General features: G+C 36.9%; 1 protein-coding gene across 1 annotated transcript in view; it reads left to right on the top strand.

The window, feature by feature from the left end:
- Window positions 1–23,695, top strand: part of AP3B1 (adaptor related protein complex 3 subunit beta 1) — a 289,899-nt gene that overhangs the window by 233,039 nt on the left and 33,165 nt on the right. Inside the window, exon 23 of the mRNA XM_054487813.2 lies at window positions 19,829–20,060. Coding sequence (XP_054343788.1) covers window positions 19,829–20,060 — 232 coding nt within the window. The remainder of the gene's footprint in view (window positions 1–19,828; window positions 20,061–23,695) is intronic.

The following is a 23,695-nucleotide window of genomic DNA, read 5'->3' as shown; positions in this document are numbered from 1 at the left end:
TTAGTGTCTATAATAGTTGGAGTTTAAGTTCAATGAGAAAATACTGCGGAGAAAGCTGAGTTTTGTTGCTTCTCAGATCACAGATCAGCCATTGAAAAAGTTGTGTGCATACAAACTATACTATAAACTCTGAAGATAGGTTTCACAACATAAGAATTCAGAACAGTGGTTTTCAACTAGGCACCGCAGTTACCTTTATTAGTTTCCAGTCACTGATGTAACACATTACCACAAACTTAGTGGCTTAAAACAGTGCAAATTTATTATTATCTTTCAAGGCGTCAGCATGACCATGTTCCTTCTGGAGCTCTAGGGGAAAATCCAATTTGGTTTTTGTTTTTTTGACTTTTCCAGTTTGTAAAGGCAGCCCACATTCTTTGGTTCATGGCTCTTTTCCATCTTCAAAGCCAGCAATGGCCAATTGAGTTGTTTTCACGCTGTATCACTCTGACACTGAATCTCCTGCCTCTCTCATTCACTTACAGGATCTGTGTGATTACATTGGGCCCTCCCAGAAAATACAGAATGACCTCCCATCTCAAAGTCAACTTATTGGCAACCTTAATTCCCTTTTGCCACATAGTGTTACATATTCATTGGTTCTGTGGATTAGGACCTAGACACCTTTGGAGGGACTGTTTTTCTGTATACCGCCTCACTTACAGAACCTGTGGGAAGAGGGAGGTGACTCAGATACTCATGTCTCACCCCAACCCTATCAAATTGCAGAGGAACAGGAGGGCAGGGCGATGGCACTCATAGAGGCCATTTCCATGAAGAGCAGAACCCAGCACCACACCCAGGCTTGTATTCTCTGGTCATGATGTTGATTGTACCATGGGGATAACTCACTAGTCTTAGAGTTCAGATGCAGCCCTGCTGTGGAGATTATGGCCATCTGCCTAATGAAGCAATTCGTATTTGAGGCAGTTCTGCTTAACTACAGTTAAGGAAATTAAGAGAAATTTGAAATTTTCAGATCAGTCATATTAAATAAAGTTTCATATCTTCCTAGTACTGTCTCTTTGATGCTTCAAGTCAGGAAATTTAACACTTATATTTCAAATTTTTACCAATTTTTATTTACTTTACTTTAGAATCAGAATTATAATAGCTTTTTTTTTTTCTTTTTTTTGAGACAGAGTATCACTCTGTCATCCAGGCTGGAGTGCAATGGTGCAATATCGGCTCACTGCAACCTCTGCTTCCTGGGTTCAAGCGAGTCTCCTGCCTCAGCCTCCGGAGTAGCTGGGGTTACAGGTGCCTGCCACCATGCCTGGCTAATTTTTGTATTTTTAGTAGAGATGGGGTTTCACCATGTTGGCCAGGCTGGTCTCGAACTGCTGACCTCGTGATCCGCCCGCCTCGGCCTCCTAAAGTGTTGGGATTACAGGCGTGAGCCACTGCGTCCGGCCTGTAATAGCACTTCTTAGTGAAATATTTATCTCAAGATAATGGAGATATAAATCTCAAGTGAAATGAATTTTTATCCAGATGTTTTAAAATATTTTAAAATATTTATTTACCATCAAATATAATTATAGGCACAGATAACTAACCGGTGCTATTAAGGTAGTAGAGAACTAAAAAGTTATTTACATTTTTCAAAAATCATGCAAAAACATGATTTGCATACTGTGATTACTTACCTGGCTAATTCTTTTTGTTCGATATGAAATTATCATGTAATAAAGAAATTATTCTTGTCTAGGCTTAGCACTTTGTTAGTTACGTGGGATACAACAGTATACATAAAGTTAGTGTGAAAATTAAATTATAACATATCAAATGGAATATGATTAAGATCATAATGGGCCGGAGTAGGGTCAGGAAGAGTTGAATAGATAAATTGGGACTTGAACTGAGCATTGCATTATGGGTAGTAATTAATATTTAACTAAATCTGATTTATGATAGTAGATCACAAATAATGATTTACTGTGATTTAAGTAAATCATAGAATAAACAAGTGAGTTCTGTGTGCAAGATTGGCAAAAAGTAAGGGGATCACTAAAATTTAGGATTAAAATACAGTGTGTTTAGAGGGCTGTACATTTAGATGTTTTAAAGGCTTATTTTTTCATCAAAGTGTTATAGATCTATGAAATCCTGTTCTTAAAATGAAGGGACACTTTTCTGAAAAGACCCAACACAAGAAGAGACAGAAATTTGTTTCATATCATATGATTATTTCCCTGGCTAGTTCTTTTTTTCAAAGATTACTGTCTATCCCCAGACTTTGTGCCTTAAACCAAACGGGCGACTTCATTTTTCCCCTCCCTGGGAGCTAAGTATGGAAAGGAACCTTAAGTGTCCGCTGCTGTCTCCTAGTGGACTAAACTAAAATGAGAGGAACAGTGGGAAGAAAGAGATTAATAAAGACTACAGAAGAGGAGCTAAAAGTTAGAATTTGCCATAAATTGGATGGAGAGTTCACTGAAGCAAACCTCAGTCGATTGTGGAACTAGATTCATGCCGTGGGAAATCTCGGAATCAGTTAGCTGTGACTTCTTTCCTGTTGGCATGGTGTCTTTTTCAGTAAACTCTTAAGGAAAACAAACAAAAAGTACTACAAGTTGATGATAAGGTGGGTGGGCAATATCCTGTATAGAAATGAAACTATGTTCTAGAAGAGTTGGATTTATTTCTGGACACCAACCTTTTTAAAAGCAATGCATCATTCTCCATCCAACAAATGCTGCCATAGCCAATAATATGTTGGCTTGTCCATTTTCAGCTTGTAGTACAAAATAAATGAAAGCCAAGGACATTACAATTGGGAGGGAAAGAGGACTATTATTTAAAAGGCTTTTAAATGATGTCACTATATATTCTTTTAACAACATCCTCTAAAAGCCTTTGAAAAAATAGTCCCTTCCTTCCGCAGTTGTTAACAAAGACCATACTGGGGACTGCTCTTTAAAAGGCTGTTAAATGGTGATACTATATTTTTTAACATCAACATCATTTAGAAACCTTTTAGAGAACAGTTCTCTTCACCCACAACTAACAGAGGAGGGAAAAACATGTGGGGGAAGGGATTACTTTTGTAAAGCCCTTTGGATGGTACTATCTATAAGTACAGCAATATTGTTATAAAAGCCTTTTTCCAATGGTGATTCAGCTTTTTGATATGTAGTTTTAACCTCATGACCCTGTGTTATCTGACAGATTGGTGTTTTAACGTGGGCTGAAAACTCAATTTACTAATAATCCCAATAATGTCTTTTATTGAACTTTCTGCAGTTTAAAAATCAGTTTCACATATATGGTCTCATCTGATCCTCAAGACAACTCAGTGAAACAGACAGGATATGTATGATTAGCCCCATTTTACAGAAGAGGAAAACAGAAGCCCTGAGGTTGTGATTTAGCTAAGGTCTCACCATTTAATATGTGGCTGAGTTCAAACTATAAACCAGATCGTTTGACATCTCGTCTCATACCCCATGCAGTTTCCTGGGGGTACCTTCATTGCTTTTTTTTAAAAAGTGGTATTCATCATTAGTCTTTTCAACATGTCCAAATACTGAGTTAATTCCTTACAATTAGTATAAAAGTGGGATTCTGTCATTTTGGTACTGAAGATAGGTATCTAGTAGAAATTTTATTAATAAATAATCCTGAGGAAGTAAAGAAGTGTAAAATATTGTCTCAAGGTGTGGTTGTCCCCTGTGATGTAGCATTCAGACTTCCCCTGAGATTCCTTTTCCTTTTGATGTATGCTTATGAAATTATCACTTGAAATCCACTTTCAGACATGCAGTTTATTAAATAACTGATATTTTAAAGACAATTCTAATCTCAGTTTATGGATTTGTTCTTAAAAGTTATTTGTTAAGGATACTGATTATAATTAAGATCACATTCAAAAAAGTTTCCTCAACTGTCATTAATCTTTGGAAAGAAATAATAAATGCTAGTTCTTTCCACTTCTCTCCTTGCAGGAGAGAAAAAAATCTCCCCATGAGCTTGCATGACTGACCTTTACTTTCCTTTATCATGAGGACCATTTTGTGTTTATTGAAAAAGGAATTATAGCTTATTGCTTGACAGAAATGACACTGAAGAATATTACATTTCAATGTTAGCTCTGCCACTATTTTTTCTCTTATGCTAATAAACATTGTCTTTAATAATAATTAAAAAAGGAGACTTTCACCAGCAACACACTGTCACATGCAGTGTCACACTGACTCCTCAAAAGAATCCTATCAATTAGGTACAAATACAAGCACAGAGAAGTTAAATGATTTTCTTCTCATCAAATAGCTTGAAGGTCTTCTAATTTAAAATCCAGTGTTTTCCTTTGTACCACTGCCAGCTGTAATCCTGCCTAATGAGAAGGAAACTAACCATTCTTACTTCTGAAGAAAAATGCTTAATATGTTAAAAATACGTATAGCCTGAGAAGACCTGGCCAGTGCCACAGTGCAAGAATGAGGCTCAATCCCAGGACTTGACCCGGAAGAGCCATGCAGCCAGCTGCCTTTACCATGAAGAAAACCAGGCCTTATGTAGTAAATCACGTTCTCTCCATCCCCACCTCCTTACTGAAAATTTTAAAATATTTACACACAGAGCAAGGGGAATAATGTTTATATAAGTGAGTGAGAGTGTGTGTGTGTGTGTGTGTGTGTCTGTCTGTCCTATGGTCTCAGGGAACCCATTTCCCCATCCTTTCCCTGCATCAGGAAATTTTCAGCAACTTGTCGTACCTGGAACTGGCATCTAGGATGTATAAGGATCCTTTTCCCTTCTGTCAGATTCAAAGAAAGCATCTGTAGTTTAAAATCACTATACCCATAATAAAATTCCCTTTCCAATTTGTACATCTACTAAGACATACTTCTTTCCTTATCTCCAGGACCTCTTCTAGGTGACATCCATATCCTTCATCAAGGGGGATCCATGTCCCTAAGTCACAATTCACTTAAATGCAAGGCAACACAGCCACCTTTTAGAGGCCACAGTCCCATCTCTGAAATATGTAGAACAGCTTACGGTTTCCCTCATACACTTTTGTAAGGTTCATGGCCTAGCTTTTCTCTGAGAATCTCCATTTGGATCTTGAAGTCCTGTTGTAAATCTGTTCAGCATGGCCCCATTCATAATGGCTGATAATTCTGTCTTTGACGAAATCATTGTTACTACCAAGATTGTTTGTGTGAAGCTCAACTGTTCCTTTTAGGCCATTCTGTTTTCATCCTCATTTTCCTTCCTTTTATGGGGCCCATTCCATCTTCCTATTCCTTCTTCCCTCCCTTGTCATTCTTATCTTTGGATCTCTTAATCACTTACCCATATTCAGTGAAGATCTTAGTATTTCATACAAAATCTCTCTGGCCCACTATCATCTTAGAGAACCGCACTGTTCATATTCATAACCTGTGCAACATGTAACCTCACAGTCTCTTGATCTGTTCAATTCTAATAACTTCACCTGCACTGAACTTCAGTTTTTCATCCTTTCAGTTCTGAAATCTTAACTCACTCCCTTACTTGTGCTTATCATGCTCCTCAGGCCCTTCATGCCTCCAGCTGTTTATGTTTAGCCTAGATTAAAACAACCCTGAAAGATAGGTGCTAGTGTCCCCATTTCACAGACTTGAAAATTGAGATCCCTTCAGCTTAAGTAACTTTTCTGGTGTTACAGGGCTAGTAAGACATGCGCTATGTATAAAACCAATTTCAGCTCAAATCTGTTTAGTTTCAAAGCCCTGTGTTTACCACCACACCTCACTGCTGAGTATATGAAGGAGTTACAACTCCAAGAGAATTATTTTGTATAGCAGCTTGTGGTACAGCTCAGGGTAAAACGAACCTAATGACAGGGGCAAATTAGAGAGACCTTGTACAGTATAAGCAAGAGAAGTCATAAGGGAGCAAAAGATCGGAAGGGACACCAAATTGTTATGGTTACCTGAGGGGAACTTTTCTTTTCTTTCTTTCTTTTTTTTTTTTTTTTTTGAGACGGAGTCTTGCTCTATCACCAGGCTGGAGTACAATGGTGTGATCTCAGCTCACTGCAACCTCCGCCTCCCGGGTTCAAGTGATTCTCCTGCCTTAGCCTCCTGAGTAGCTGGGATTACAGGCATGCGCCACCACGCCCAGCTAATTTTTGTATTTTTAGTAGAGATGGGGTTTCACCATATTAGTCAGGCTGATCTTGAACTCCTGACCTCATGATCCACCTGCCTCGGTCTCCTGAAGTGCTGGGATTACAGGTGTGAGCTGCTGCGCCCAACTGGGACTTGACTTTTCTCATATTTTCATACTATTTAAATTATTTTCAATAAATATATAATACTTTTGTAATTTGAAAAAAAAAATTAAAAATATTTTCAGTGTTAATGAAGACTTGAATTAAGTTGGTGGTAGAGGGACAGAAAAGAGGAAATGAATGCAGGAGACAGTGAATTTGTTTTCTAATTAATGTGAGGATGTCAAAGATAATGCCAAGGTTCTGAGCTTGGTTATAGTGGGAGAAGACACTAGCATTTTCTTTTTTATATTGTGTTTTTGATCTTGTGAATGAAAAAGCAGTAGAACTACTAAGATCACGTAATTATCACATATTTCAAATCACAGCTTAGCAATGCATAATTGTTTTGGGCTTCTGTAAAATGCTCTGGGTTCTAATGAAATTTGTTACAACCGGTTACTGAGAACTTCATGCTGAACACTTTACAAATCAAATTCAGTTTGTTTTTATTAGTACTCTTAAGCCAAAAGTCAGAAAAGAAATATAAAAAGAATAGGAGAACATATCTATGAATAGTATAACATATCCGTATTCATGGTTCTGGTGCTACTTACCATGTACGTGATAAATAAAAAAAATAGACATCATTCTGGCTTTCAGATGTATAAAAAAGCAGTAAATGTATTGATAGTGAAGTTTATTGATCTGTCTTTGGGGAGGAGAAAGAATGGGATATTAATTTTCTTATCTCAAAACCATTGTAAATTGAATATATCCTATACCAGGGATCGGCAAACATTTTTTGTAAAGGGCCAGGTAGTAAAGATGTTCAGCTTTGCAGGCCACAACACTCAACCCTGCCATTTTAATGCAACAGCAGCCACAGATAATACATAAATGAGTGCGTCTGTGTTCCAGTAAAGCTTTATTTATAGACACTAAAATGAATTTAATATCATTTTAATGTTACAATCATATTACTTTGATTTTTCAAGCATTTAGAAATGTGAAAGTCATTATTAGTGAACAGGCATTGCAAAAATAGACAGTGGACCAGATTTGGCCTATAAGGATGATTTCCTGGTGCCTGCTTAATACTGAGCATGAATTAAGATGCTCATTAAATATTTGTTCATTATGTGTTCAAGTATTTCCACAAATATATTTTAATATATATTATTATCAAAATAAGAGGTGAGAAAGTCTCATGTGTTTTATAATGTATACTGATTACTAAAATAAAATATGAGAAATTATCATAAATTTCTATATCAAAATTTATATACATAAGGAAGAAGTTATCTTTAGTATTAAAAACCATTTATTTGAAGTAATATTTGCTGAAATATTCAAATATATTTCTTCGAGTCTGTGCTTATATGTAAGAGTTAAGCAAATTTGCCCTTTACTTTTTTTAATCCTATTCTAGGTCAATACTAGGTTAATGCTAGCCTCAATGAAATGGATTGAAGGTAAAATCAAGACCTGCTTTCTACAGTTTATAGGATAAATGAGACAATACTGTGACTTTCTGCATTACACATCTTATCAATTGAGACATACATTGGTTTTAAAAGTACTAATTTTAGAGATGAAGCTGTGCCTCTGTTTATAGCTATTTTCTTACCTCATCATTTTTATAAATTATATATCTAAATAGATACTGAAGTAAAGTAAGCCAAACAAAACTAGATACAAAGAGCATTTTATATACTGCAGATTTTCATATCTTTGAAATTAAAAAACAGAATGGATTGATAATACTTAATGACTGAGTAACTAAATGTGGATTAAAGCATAAAAGGCTGGAAAACATTGTTTTCATAAAGCTTTACGTGGAAATGTCATCTTTGAAATAGTAATGTGGATGCTGAACAAGGTTTATTCTAAGGCACTTACTTGCTATTCCATGTTTTATTTTTCAAATCTCATTTTAAATTTTATAATTCAGTCATTTTGAACAGCTATGTTCAAAAGAAGTTTTACAACTTTAATCTTAATAATCTCAAAAAAAAAGCAGACATGCTATGTCATAAAATAACTATTAGTGACTAGTTTGTATCCTATAAATCTAACTTGAGTTGATAATATGGTCCATTACCAGCTAACTGCACAGAGTATTTTTCATTTTACACTCTTCAGTTACTTTTTAGTGAAGTGTTAAAAAATATGAAGCTTTTCTCCTCTCTAAAATTGCACGCTGTCTGTCTGTTATTAGGGAGATAACAGCTCTTATAAATGTTTCAGTAAGCGCTAAGTAGACAGTTATGTGCACTCTCATTCCACGCTTATTTGCTTACTGTAATAAACTGATAAAATATGTGTGGTTTGTCTCTGTGTATCTACAGGCATCATGAGTCACATAGATTTCCTTTAGAAATAATGTTGTGTCTGCAGAATTGATTGCTTATTTTCATAAACCATCTAACGGTACACAAACGACTTTTATTATTTAAACATATGCTGTGTAAAGATTTGTAGAGGATTATCTCATTGTTACTGGATGCTTTTTGTTCTGTTAACTCTTGGGGGAGGCTTGTTATTTTACAGTTACTGCAGTTACTGAACTAATTACTTCCTCACGAGCCATAGTGAAGATGACCCATATCATTTGCTTATAATGCAGCTAAGTTTTTAATTCTTTGAACATTAGTCATTAAACAATTAAATCAAAACTAATGTTTTCAAACATTGTCTTTCATACTATCCTGTTTATACAAGTTTTAATAAAATAATACACTTAAAAGTAGACATTTCAAGAATTAGTGTTTGTATTGTAGAAATCCCTCAATAAGCTGTTCTTTGTGCATTTAAGAAATGCACTTTTTTATTTGTTCACAATTTTATGTAATAGAAAATTCAAGTTGCATCCTAAAACCAACAAATATTAATATAGAAGATCTCCACATATCACCACAGTGTGTTCCCATAAGGCTGTAGTATTTTTAAGGACACTGTTATAATTGAGTACTCAGCATTAAATAATGTATAGTTATGACCAACACTAGAGGTATATTATTTGCAAATTTCCATAATCATTTAAAATAGTAAAATTATGCTTTGAGTTCTGAGAAAGGGGTAAAATTAGGTTTCATACATTGAACATAAAAATGGGAAGTAGATGGGAAGACAGGTAATAAACATAACAAAAAAGTAAATTATATATTGTGTTAGAGAAGGTATTAAGTGTCTATAAAAAAGGAAAAAGGAAATCAGAAGGGAGGGATGCCAATGGGTTAAGCCTCACTAAGAAGGTAATATTTGAGCAGACATTCTACGGCTGAGCTATGTGGGTCTCTGGAGAAAGTGCCTTCCAGGTAGAGGGTACAAGGGAATAACCTATAGTGGGACCATTACTAATATGCAAAACGAATAGCAAGGAAGTCAGGGCAATGAGTAGAATAAACAGTGAGTTTAAGAGTAATAGGAAACAAGATCAAGGAAATGGAACAAGGATCCTGGCCATTGGCAGGTTTTGAGCAGAGGGAAAACGTGATATAACTTTTTTTTTCTTTTAACTTTTATTTTAGGTTCAGGGGTACATGTGCAGGTTTGTTATATAGGTAAACTCATGTCACGGAGTTTGGTGTACAAATTATTTCATCACCCCAGTGCATGATGTAACTTTAACTGATACATTCTAGCTACTGTGTTCAGGATAGACTAACATAGCAATTCAGTCTATGTTCAATAGGATGCAGGGGTAGGAACAAGGAAACCAATTAGGAGGCTGTTGGAATAATCTGGATGATAGATAGTGGTGGCTCAGACCGGGCTGGTAACAGTGGCAGTAGTGAGAAATAGCCAGATTAATTCATTAAAATAACTGGGTTTTCATCCGTGATGACTTCCCCAGGTGTCAGCGATGACTTTTGTGTTCTTCTAGCCTACTGAGCCTGCTTCTGTCATGACATTTATCACACTAGTTGATTTACTTTGTTTTCCCAGGCTAAACAATAAACTTCTTGAGGACTAGGATACTTTGGCTTTGTCTCTGTTTCATACTCCTTAGCACAGGGCTGGTACAACTAATTGAATAAATGTTATTTACATGAAAGAATGAATTAATAAATTAATGGTGAGTAATGATTCATGATTTGTAGTTACTTTGCATTTGAAATAACGGTGTTCTTATTGGACAGAGAGCCGTGAAATACCTAATTCTTGCACGTTACCACCTTTCTCCCCAAGATACCGAAGGGAGACACAGAGTCAGAGGACAAAGAAAGGCAAAGTCGTACTTTGTTATTAGTGTGGGCCTTGCTCTCTAACCACAATACAGAACTCCAATGAGTTAGGTTGGCCCACATCAAGGACTCAAAGTTGTTTTCTATTAAAGGTAGGATTAAGTAGCCTCGACCCAAAACAAATTATTAATTGAATCAATGAAATTGATAATTTGACTGTTTTTGACCTACAGATATGGCAGATACACATGGTTCAGTCTAATCAAAAGCCTTACCTGAGTCTCTGATCTCCTGGTTCCATATCTACCAGCACTTTAGAGAAAGGGGAGGAAGAGGGCATTCTCCCATTACAAGCTTATTTCCCCTTCCAATTAGTGTCCTGAAATCTGACTAATCCCAACCAGTAGTAGAATAGGGGAGATAGATGATAGAATCCCAATTTGAACTAGATTAAGTAGTAACTAAATAAATAGGAAATTACAGCTGGAGTTCAGAGAAAACAACTTCAGCAAGGACAGTAATGTGTCTGGGCATCAAGAACCATCCAGATCAAAGTTACCAACTAGTTTCTCTGTCTCTCATCTATGCTTTTCTTTGAAATTTGCTTTATTATTTCTTTTCTCACTGAACAATGTGGCAGGAAATGTGGCCACAGACAAAATTCGAGTTTTAAATCACAGAATTTTGGCTGCTTGAGAGAGTCTGGCTCAAATTACTAGGTACCAAATCCAAAAATCCTAGGAAAGGAACTCATTGGGCCAAATGACCATCCCTGAACCAGTTAACTGCAGCCAGTCATGAAGAGGCATAAGAACTTGCCAGCTCCATCATGTGCTGAATGTGTCAAGGTTTCTAGAAAATAGTAGGGCGTGTTGGGCTGACAGTCTCATACATAACCACTATAGGGTAAAGAAGCTTTGGGGGCAAAGCTTCCTCAAAAGGCCAGCACTTAGTCTTGAACCTAATAAAAGCAATTCTGAAACAATGAATTCTTATTCTGCATTGTCATTGGACTTAATCAACACTTTGTTGTCGGCTATCAGAACATTTCTGATACTTCAGAAACCCACAGGAATAATTAAAGTCATAACATGGATTTTCATAAAGGAAAGCCAAAAGAAAAAAGTAACCTCTACTATGTAAAGTTATATTCTGATCAGTAAAGCCACTAGCCTGTATGGCACCATTGTGCAGATTCCAAAATGTTTCCCTTGAATGTAAGCTGGATTTTAGCTCTTATCCACCCTTTCAGTCAGTTGTCACTGCACAGATGTATATGGTGGTCTAAGTGTTAGCTGTTTGAAATAAGCAGCTCTGGGAATTGTTAAATTATTTTTTTTAAATCAAGCATCAAGAACTGTGAAGAGTCTGAGATGTTACCCTACTTACAAGCTAACTAGTTAATTTGCAACAATTTCATGAATGCTGGTAGAAGACACAAGACTCCTGGTCAGAGACAAAGGACAGTTTGTTAAAGCAATAGCAGTAGCCAGAGTAGCATCATTTGCATCACTTCTCTGAGCCCCACATGCTGAAGTCTAGGTGAAGCCTCCACATGCAGTGTGTTGCTTTACAGGAGAGGAACCTGATCAGAGTAAACAGACAACCTACAGAATGGGAGAAAAATTTTGCAATCTATCCATCTGACAAAGGTCTAATATCCAGAATCTACAAGGAACTTAAGCAAATTTACAAGAAAAAAAATCAAACAACCCCATCAAAAAGTGGGCAAAGGATATGAACAGATACTTCTCAAAAGAAGACATTTATGTGGCCAACAAACATATGAAGGAAAGCTCATCATCACTGGTCATTAGAGAAATGCAAATCAAAACCACAATGAGATACCATCTCACACCAGTTAGAATGGGGATCATTAAAAAGTCAGGAAACAACAGATGCTGGAGAGGATGTGGAGAAATAGGAACGATTTTACACTGTTGGTGAGAGGGTAAATTAGTTGAACCATTGTGGAAGACAGTGCGGCAATTCCTCAAGGATCTAGAGGTCAAAAATACCATTTGACCCAGCAATCCCATTACTGGGTATATACCCAAAGGATTATAAATCATTCTGCTATAAAGACATATGTGCACGTGTGTTTATTGCAGCACTGTTTACAATAACAAAGACTTGGAAGTAACCCAAATGGCCATCAATGATAAACTGATGGATAAAGAAAATGTGGCACATGTGAACCATGGAATACTATGCAGCCATGAAAAAGGATGAGTTCATGTAGTTTGCATGGACATGGATGAAGCTGGAAACCATCATTCTCAGTAAACTAACACAGGAATAGAAAACCAAACACTGCATGTTCTTACTCATAAATGGGAGTTGAAGAATGAGAACACGTGGAAACAGGGAGGGGAACATCACACACCAGGGCCTGTCAGGGGTTGGTGGAGTAGGGGAGGGCTAGCATTAGTAGAAATACCTAATATAGATGACAGGGTGGTGGGTGTAGCAAAACCACCTTGGCACGTGTATACCTATGTAACAAACCTGCACATTCTGCACATGTATCCCAGAACTTAAAGTATTTTAAGAAAAAAAAAAAGATTCTAGGCTTTTATAAGGGGACTGTTAGCAAATCTATTCAGCCTTTGCCCCAGAGGGAGATTTTATCTTTCTAATCCTGGACAATGAACAAACAAATCTATCACCTGCCCCAGAGGGAGGCATTACCTCTGTCTTCCAAAGGCTGTTTGCTGTAGAAACATCTTTGAAAAGAGCTTCAGAAGCAAAGTTGCTAATGTTTCTGCTCAGAAGACGTGAGACCTGTAGAGCCCTTTTTGGCACCAGGGACCCGTTTTGTGGAAGACAGTTTTTCCATGGACCATTGGGAATAGGGGGATGGTTCTGGGATGAAACTGTTCCACCTCAGATTATCAGGCAGGCGTTAGATGCTCCTAAGGGGCGTGCTGCCTAGATCACTCGCATGCGCACTTCACAATAGGGTTTGCACTCCTATGAGGATCTAATGCCACCGCTGATCTGACGGGAGGCAGAGCTCAGGCGGTAATGCTTGCTCTCATCAGCCACTCACCTCCTGCTGTGCGGCCGGATTCCTGACAGCCCATGGCCTGGTACAGGTCCATGGCCCAGGGACTGGGGACCCTCTGCTGTAGAGAATTGTTTCCAACGAGGGAAGGGAAGTGGAATGGCAAGGATCTAACATTTATGCCCTTAGATCAGGGGTCAGCAAACTTTTTTTGTAAAGGTACCAGATAGTAAATGTTTTAGGTATTACAACTACTCACCTCTGCCATTGTAGAGTAAAAAAGCAGTCAATGTATGTAATGAATGTATGTACGTAAATGTATGTAAATGAATGAATATGGTTGTGTTCCAGTGACACTTTTTAAAAATAGGCAGCAGGCCATATTTGGCTTGTGGGTTATAGTTTGCAACCTCTGCCCTACATGTATTGTGTTTAGACTTATTAAATCTTCCCTTTTTCTTAAACCCTCATTTTCACAGCCCAAATCTAGATCACTTTATAGTTAATTTATGTTTTATCTTTTTTGCATCTAATAAAATCATTGTTGTCTATAAAATATGACGTCAAGAACACCATTTGCAATGTTGAACATCTTAGAATATAAGCAGCCACAGATCTCATATATATTTCTGGAATATGGGTATCTGGTCTGATGTACAAAATATTGAACTAAAGTCTTAATATATATTAATATTAATATAACACTGGATTAAATGTATTATATGTGGAAGTAGTCGAAGGATTTATGGAACCCACTGGGTTTATTGAACAAAATATCACCTATGTATTTTATCTAGATGCTGGAGAAGGTTGGCTTAATATGACTTGTATAAACTTAAGCAACAAGGGTAAAAAAGTAATCAAACATTTTCTTTTTCTTTCTTTCTTTCTTTTTTTTTTTTTTTGAGACAGAGCCTTGCTTCATCACCCAGACTTGAGGACAGTGACACTATCTCAGCTCACTGCAATCTCCACTTCCTGGGTTCAAGTAGTCCTCCCACCTCAGCCTCCCAAGTATCTGGAATTACAGGTGCATGCCACCACGCCCAGCTAATTTTTCCATTTTTAGTAGAGATGGGGTTTCACCATGTTGGCCTGGCTGGCCTCAGACTCCTGACCTCAAGTGATCCACCCGTCTTGGCCTCCCAAAGTGCTGGGATTATGGGCATGAGCCACCACACCTGGCTATGTTTTCATTTACTACCTTTCTGTAGTTAAACAAGTATATATTATTACCACAAAGTGTCATTTATGATCCTGTTTATTGTGAAAGAGTGCATAGACCTCTGGGAATTGTCACAGATAACCTTTGGAGGTTGTAAGGGAGGGCCTTTTTAGATGGTGAATTCATTAGAGAATACTTTTTACCTTGAACTTGGTTGAATGTGGAAAGAATGAGTGGAGAGAATTATACTGTTTTTCTTTCTTTATTCATCCCTTAACATATTTTTTGACAATTTTAATAAAGCTGTAGAATTTTGAGACAAAGTTGAAAACTCAAAATAAATGTTTGGACCATACATCCTAGGATTAGACTGAGAGAAGGAATCAGTGAGTCTGCCAAGGTTTGATGGCTCTTAAATGACTAAAGGCATACTTCTAACCACCTTGTATGATATCTACAGTACTGATCCCTGGCCGCTGTGAACCATACCTTTGTTCTGTTCTGCTCTAGTCCCACTCCTCTACCCTTGCCTTTCTCCAACTTTCAAATAGTCTTCCCTTTTACATTACAGTTTCAGCTTTCTTTCCCAATATTATATGTAGGCCAACTTTTTGTGAATTTCCACAGAGATAAAGCTGGCTACATCAACATTTATTTAATGATTTGATAACAAATATGTTTGTGGAACAATGTAGAATAAAAGTAAGACCTGGTCACTGTCTCTAATATGCTTATCATTAAGGAAATAAACATGTAACACTGAAAAATATAATTAGCCATATAAGAGCTTATATTTAAGGTTGATTATCATAGCCTCAGTAGCATGGGAATTTATGGGGAAAAAGAAGATTTTTGCTGAGTATAAATGTATGAATATAAAATATATAGCTCTGGAGTCATCCCAGTATAGCCTTGGTGTCATGTGCATATCGGACAGTCCCAGCCCACGTTGCTCTCTAGTACTTGTAGCCTTTTTCTTTCAAGATGCCTGAGAAAGTGCACGTGGAGAGGAGGAGGTGGAAACTTGCCTTTCAGGCAGGTATTGCCCAACTCATGTCTCTCATCATCAATACCTTCTATTCTAACAAGGAGATTTTCCTTCAGGAGTTGATCTAATGTTTCTGATGCATTGGACAAGATTTGATGTAAGAGCCTGACAAACCCTTCCAAGTTGGACAGTGGTAAAGAGCTGGAAATTGACATCATCCCCAACCCATGGTAATGGTTCCCAAATTAGGAGATCAGCCTTGGTCATGTCAATGCCTGTGTCTACCAAAGTCAGGGTGATTCCCTGGTACTAAAGGATTTATGGAGGCTTTGCAGGCTGGTGTAGATATCTCCATGATTGGGCAATTTGGTGCTGCCTTTTTTTCTGCCTACCTTGTGGCAGAGAAAGTAGTTGTGATCACAAAGCACAACAATGATGAAGAGTATGCCTGGGAGTCTCTGGTGGGAGTTCCTTCACTGTATGTGCTGACCATGGAGAGCCCATTGGCAGGGGTACCAAAGTGACCCTCCACCTTAAAGAAGACCAGACAGAGTACTTAGAAGAGAGGAAGGTCAAAGAAGTAATGAAGAGCACTTACAGTTCATAGGCTATCCCATTACCCTTTCTTTGGAGAAGGAAAGAGAGAAGAAAATCAGTGATGATAGGCAGAGGAAGAGAAAGGTGAGAAAGAAAATGAAGATAGGCCAGGCACAATAGCTCATGCCTGTAATCCTAGGACTTTGGGAGGCTGAGGTGGGCAGATCGCTTGAACTCAGGAGTTTGAGACCAGCCTAGCCAACATGGTGAAACCCTGACTCTATAAAAAATAAAAAAATTAGGCAGGCATGGTGGTGCGCACCTTAGGTCCCAGCTTGTGGGGCTGAAGTGGGAGGATCTACCAGGAGGCGGAGGTTGCAGTGAGCTGAGATCACACCACTGCACTCCAGCCTGGGCAACAGAGTATTACACCATCTCAAAACAAACAAACAAAAAAAGGAAGATAAAGATGATGAGAAAAAGTCCAAGACTGAAGAAGATGTGGGTTCAAATGAAGAGGATGACAATGGTAAGGATAAGAAAAAGAAAACCAACAAGGTCAAGGAGAAATCATTGATTAGGAAGAACTAAACAAGACCAAGAACATTTGGATCAGAAACTCTGATGACATTCACCCAGGAGGATTATAGAGAATTCTACAAGAGCTTCACCAGTGACTAGGAAGACCATTTGGCAGTCAAGCACTTCTCTGTAGAAGCTTGGTTGGAATTCAGAGCATTGCTATTCATCCCTTGTTTGGCTCCCTTTGACTTCTTTGAGAATGAGAAGAAAAAAGAACAACAAACTCTGTGTCCATCACGTGTTCATCATGGACAGCCATGATGATACCGGAGTATCTCAACTTTAATCCTTGGTGTGGTTGACTTGGGATCTGCCCCTGAACATCTCTCGAGAAATGCTCCAACAGAGCAGAATCTTAACAGTCATTCATAGAAACATTGTTAAGAAGTGCCTTGAGCTGTTCTCTGAGCTGGCAGAAGACAAGGAGAATTGCAAGAAATTCAATGAGGCCTTATCTAAAAATGTAAAGCTTGGGCCAGTTGTGGTGTCTCACCCCTGTAACCTCAGCACTTTGGGAGGCCAAGGCAGGAGGATTGCTGGAAGCCATGAGTTTGATACCAGCCTGGGCTGCAAAGCAAGACACTATCACAACAAAAAATAAAAAAAAATTAACCCAGCATGGTGGTACACACCTGTAGTCCAAGCTACCTAAAAGGCTGAGGCAAGAGGATCACTTGACCCCATGAGTTCCAGGCTGTAGTGAGCTATGATTGCACCACTGCACTCCAGCCTGGATGACAGAGTGAAACCCCTATCTATAAAAAATAAATAAATAAAATTTTAGAATTTTAAAAATTAAAATCTAAAGCTTGGAATGCACAAAGACTCCACTAGCCAGCGACGCATGTCCTAGCTGCTGCAGTATCACACTTCCCAGTCTGGAGATGAGATGACATCTGTGTCAAAATATGTCTCCTGCATGAAAGAGACACAGAAATCCATCTATAGCATCACTGGTGAGAGCAAAGAGCAGGTGGCTGGCTCTGTGTTTGTGGAGCAAGTGCAGAAGTGGGGCTTTGAATTAGTATATACAGCCAAGCCCATTGATGAGTACTGCGTGCAGCAGCTCAAGGAGTTTGATGGGAAAAGCCTGGTCTCAGTTACCAAGAAGAGTCTGGAGCTGCCTGAGTGAGCTGAGATCGTGCCACTGCACTCCAGCCTGGCGACAGAGCGAGACTCCATCTCAAAAAAAAAAAAAAGAAAGAAAGAAAAGAAACAGAAGAGTTTTGAAAATAGTTTTTATTCAAGGAAAAGAACCTAACCTTAGAAGTGAAATTGCTTTGAAAACTTAAAATACTAGATTGTTGTTATCATCATCAGAAGGCTTAAGTAGAATGAATAAGCCAGTAGCCCTGTTATTTTATATAACCAAAATTTTAAATTTAGCTAATTGTTTATTATATTTTACAAATAAACTCTCCTATAAATTTTTATGATTATTTAATTTAAAAAAAATTTTTTTTTTTTGAGGCAGGGTCTTGCTCTGTCACCCAGGCAGGAGTGCAGTGACCTAATCATGGCTCACTGCAGCCTCAACTTCCTGAGCTCAGGCAATCCTCCCACTGCAGCCTCCTGATTAGCTGGGACTGCAGGTGCATGCCACCACACCCAGCTAATTTTTTGCATTTTTTGTAGAGACAGGATCTCACCATGTTGCCCAGGCTGGTTCTCAAACTCCTGGGCTCAAGCGATCCTCCTATCTCGTCCTCTTGAAGTGCTGAGATTAGAGGTGATGATTATTTTAAATTGCCCACATTTTTTGTTGAGCTTTTGGAGAAAGAATACTATGTTTTAATGATGCTTAGTAGGCATGATGTATCATTTTGTATATATGATATTTAACTCTTGGATTTTTGTTGAACTTTAAATCATTACTATAATTGCTAAGTTTGTAATGTCATCAGGTGTACATGGCATAGTGAAAGTGTTTAGTAGGTTGATACATACTCTCAAAACTACAATAGATAATCTAGTTGGGAGACCACACTTGTCAGGAAAAAATCTTAATCAAGCCTATTTAATTACAAATTGATTTTTATTTTAATGCTTGCCCGTGTCAGGTCAAGCCTAATATGCAATACTGATATTTTGAATGGGAAGAAAGCTATCACATGGTTTTAGAATGGACAGTGTTTCATTATTTAATATGCTGCCTATGATTTCAATCAAAATGAGATTGAGGGAAGAATTTAATTAAGAGTCCAATGTTCAATAGAAGGGTGAAAGATGATTAACCAAGAAAATATTGGGAGGGGGAAACAAGGAAAGATTTGTTTTACCAAATAATTGAATTATATTGTAGGTCTATAAAAAATAAAACAATATGGTACCAGTTTAACAGGACAATCAAGGCCCAGAAATATCTCCTAGTACATAAATAATTAGAATGTTTGCATTTACAATCATTGAGGAAAGATTATTCATTAGCTCATGTAGGGACAATTAGTTCAGTATCTGGAGAAAAATAATTAAATATGGAGTCAGTATATCAAAATCAATTCCATATGAATTAAAATCTGAAACCATCAAAGGTCTGGAAGACAATATAAGTGAATAGTTAACTTGATCTCAAAGTAGAGATCTTTTCAATCATTAAGGCACAGGAAGAAGCCACCTTATCCTGGGAGCCATGGTCTTCAGTTTACAGCAAAAGAAAATAAAAACAAAAAAACAGTTCAAGGAGTCAGGATTGGAAATGAAGGTCCAAGATGTTCATCTTGGTAGTTGGCTAAAACACCCAAGAAAATCAATTGACAAACTGTTAAAACCAATAAGAAAGTTAGCAAGATCGTCAAATATAGAGGATCTAGGGAAAAAAACTAACAAAGTTTATAAATCCCTTCCCCCCCGCAAAAAAAAAAAAAAAAAAGTATGTTTGTATTACTGAGATTATGCTCTTCTTATTAGCCTTATGTTGTAAAAAAAATTAATATATGCTTGGAGGTTACAGAAAAATTTTCATACAGTTTTGAGGGCATTTACTTCTTTGTGTCATTTCTGACTAATATCTATGTGTGTGATATCCTACTAATGTTTGTTATTGTAGTTCACATAATACTCTAGGGAATCCAAGAATTAAATGTCATAAATGTGTGTTTTCTAAAAGAATAACTATATTCACTAACTCATCTTTTTTGCTTTCTCCCATGTGTAATAGGTCAGTACTCCTGCATTTGTACCAACGAAAACTCATGTGCTGCTTCATCGAATGAGTGGAAAAGGACTAGCTGCCCATTATTTCTTTCCAAGACAGCCTTGCATTTTTGGTGAAAAGATGGTCTCTATACAAATAACACTGAATAACACTACTGATCGAAAGATAGAAAATATCCACATAGGGGAAAAAAAACTTCCTATAGGCATGACAATGCATGTTTTTAATCCAATAGGTAAATATTAATTCTCATTTAAAATCTTAACTATATTTGATCACTAAATATGTTCATTTTAAAAGTAAAGTAGAATACTTTTTAGTAAAATAGTAAAGTAGAATGTGATTGTATTGACAGCATATTCAGTTTATATTTGCTTTTTCTTGTTAAACTGAATTTATCATATAAGATAAATACATTTCTTTGCTCTTAGTGAATCAGGTCCCAGTAATAGTAATACCAGTAGTGATGGAAGGCTAGGTCTGCAGAGTCAAGATTGCCATCATGTTTTACTTACCTGCGTCACCTTCCCCCATCTCTCCTCCTGGTCAGCTTCATTCCCTGCATAATTTTAAGTGGTTTATTGTGTATTAAAAGCAAGAAAATTGCTCTGCATTTCTGGATACAATACTTCTCGTATCTCGAGATCCTTTCCTGTTTCCCTTCACTTTTCAATTTATGGGAAAGTGAAGGGAGTGAAGACTGAGAGGATATAGACCAAGCTTGTCCAACCTGCAGCTCAGGACAGCTTTGAATGCAGCCTAACACAAATTCATAAAGTTTCTTAAAATACTGTGAGATTTTTTTTGCGATTATTTTTTCTTTAGCTCATCAGCTATCATTAGGGTTAGTGTATTTTACGTGTGGCCCAAGACAATTTTTCTTCCAGTGTGGCTCAGGGAAGCCAAAAGATTGCACACCCCTGATGCAGACTAGTCTGCTTGTCTTCTTCTCCATGTATAGAATATACAGTAGCCTAGAGGATATCACTGGTATTTATCCACATCTAATTTTTACATGTTTTCAATCCGTTGCCACCATTTAAAAATGAAGATGCTTTTACATTTTAAAAAATGAGAAATCTCACTGTTCTTGGAGCAGAGTGTAAAATATGGCAGTACTGGCCCTTTATCCCCACATGCAGCAACCAATGAGTGGGTTGCTGAGCAGCGGCTGCCCCCAGCTTTGGCTCGCGCTTTCCAGGTTGCTTCTGTGCCCACCGCATCCTGTTGTCTCTCCAACAAAGTGTCAGTGGCCATTTTTCATCCCCTTTGCATTTTTTAAGTATTTTGCTAAAAATATACCCTTTAAACATTAAATGTAACAATTGTGTGTCTTACTTTGAATTTGAAATAGTGTAATATTTAGAATGTCTGTCTCTTTCTTTTTGGTTTTTGTAAGTGGAGATAACCCTAAGGTTTAGTTGAGAGAAGCTTCAGGCAAAACCTCAATTAAAAGTAATAAAAGGTTTATGTCATTGTATCTTCCAAATGTTATAACCAGAATGCTCCAGAGAGCTCCTTTTTATAATACTTAAGATAAACAATGCCTTTTGACCAGGATCAAGTAAAATTAGGTAATTGTACCTTCTTTACTCATTGTTTCACATAACTCTTCCATTTTTCTTTATCTGAGCTCTTTGGCATTGCTGAATTTTCTCCTCTGGTTCTCATGAATCTTTCGGTAAAGAAAGTCATTTTTTGTGTGTGTTATATTTTTACACAAAGGAATAAAATAATTTTTGATAAAGTCTGGTAAAGTTTTATAAGCAACCAGAGTAAAGAAAGTGGAGTTAAAGTAAGCTGATTTCAAAATCCACTTAATTTTTAAAAATACACTATTTAAAGAACACAAAGTATCCTAATTTTTACTATATAGTGTATGAAGTTAATATATTGCAAGGAATTATTGTGTTATTTTTGTTGCTTGTAATTCAACCTTTTTTACCTAGTTAAAAAAAATTAGTTTAGTTTAGGAAGTGTCAAGCAGCTGATATATGAACTGTCTGAAGGTTGAAATTGTTATCCAAAGGTTAAAACAGTAGAACAGTATTAATTTTTCTTTGAGCTGGCATAATGAGTTGATGAGTTGACCTTTAATTGGCCTATGTAGAATAGGAGAAATAAATATAATAAATTTCATAGTATGACCTTAACAGAAAAATAAAATATGAATGTTTACCATTGCCACAGTATTGGTTGTAGGCTTTTCTTTGTCATTCTTAGACAAATTTTTGTGACTGTATGTTTCATTCATTTTGTTGGCATTATTGAATGCCTTCAAGATACAGACTTCTTTCGTCTGCAGTATGTACTTGTATGTAACACCACCTGGATGACACAATTATCAATAGATTGTAGGGTTAAGGAATATATTTGATCACTAAATATTTTCTAAATATGTCTAAATTAGTCCTCCAAAAACATTTTAAGAATGCAACAGAAAACAAATACTGTATTTTAGTGTTTTAGTAAAATAAAGGAGGTAAGATATTTGTTTTATTTACTTTTAAGAACGTATACACATTAAGGAGTCCGCAGTTTTCTTATTTGCCACCAATCTGGTTTTGTCTGTAATGTGCAATGACTTTTTTTCTGGATTTCATCCTGTGTTTGGCATGAAACTGTATTCCTTGCAAGAATATTAGGAATAATATTCCATTTTCCCCAAAGAGACCCAGTATATAAGAGGGTTTTTTTAAGACACAAAGAATAGGTTAAGCTCTCTGTACTAGATTCAGTGGCTTTATGTTAGTGGTTGACAAATTTGAGTTCAGCTAAGATTTTACCAGTTACTGTACAGCTGTTACATGAAAGTAAATGGCCTCCTATATGATTTCATGTGTTGATATTAATGGTGTGGCGTAACAGAGCCAGTGTTTTTCAGTCACTTCTACATAGCCATCTTGAATATATAGGAGCAAATCTAGAAATGGTATCCAAACAGAGACACCTAATTGGGTAAGCTTTCCCAGTTTAGTCGTCTCCAAGTATTATAAAAATCCATTATTTGAATAATTTTATGCTGATCATTTTTCTCCTGAAGCATCCATATAATAAAACATGCCGTTGATCATGGACTGTCCCCCAGAATTAGTATGGCACTAAGCTCACAGTTAATTATCTTAAGACTGAAGACAGTATCAAACAGTGTCAAAGAGTGCTATCAACAAGGCGTCTTGAGAGCTGTCAGTTTGTCAAATGACATGCAAAGATACATGATGAAAGGAGATCTAAATCATGAAAGCCATCAAGTTTTGGAGGTGATGGAATTTGCTACTAATGTGTCAGATAAAAACAAGACCAAACCCCAAAATAGTTATGGCACAGAAGGCATTAAGAATTCACTCAAGAATAGCCTTGAGCAGCGTGTGACTGACAAAGCTCTAAACTGTTGACAGCACATAGCTTTATGAGAAATGAAAAAAAATGTAGGTATCATTATAGTTATTTACCCTACAGTAAAGCCTATTTGCTAGAGATTTAGGGAGCAAGTCTTCTGGTATTTGAGTGGCATCCTGGTAAATGTTAGGTTTGTAAACAAATGAAATTCAAACTAGAATCAGCAAAGTAACTAACATACATACCACTGAGCAAGTAGCATTTTAATTATTACTTTTTTTATTTTTAACATACTTCCTTTGCCTAACAAATAGCATTTTAAAATCAGCATTGAACAAATACTCTCTTGTAATGCCTACTCCTCATGGAGCCTATGAGATATAAACATAATAATAAATGAAGCTTATTGAATTATTATTTTATCCTGACTGTACCATCATCTCTCTCGTGGTTAGCATTCAATGGCAAATCATACCTACCAAGAAGCCCTAGAATAGTCACACTCTGTTGAATTAGAAGTGTGCTTGCTAA

The sequence above is a fragment of the Pongo pygmaeus genome, chromosome 4 (assembly GCF_028885625.2).
Source record: "Pongo pygmaeus isolate AG05252 chromosome 4, NHGRI_mPonPyg2-v2.0_pri, whole genome shotgun sequence".
Taxonomy (NCBI): Eukaryota; Metazoa; Chordata; class Mammalia; order Primates; family Hominidae; genus Pongo; species Pongo pygmaeus.
Note: the sequence above shows the minus strand (reverse complement) of the source record. Positions and strands in the feature narration are given on the sequence as shown.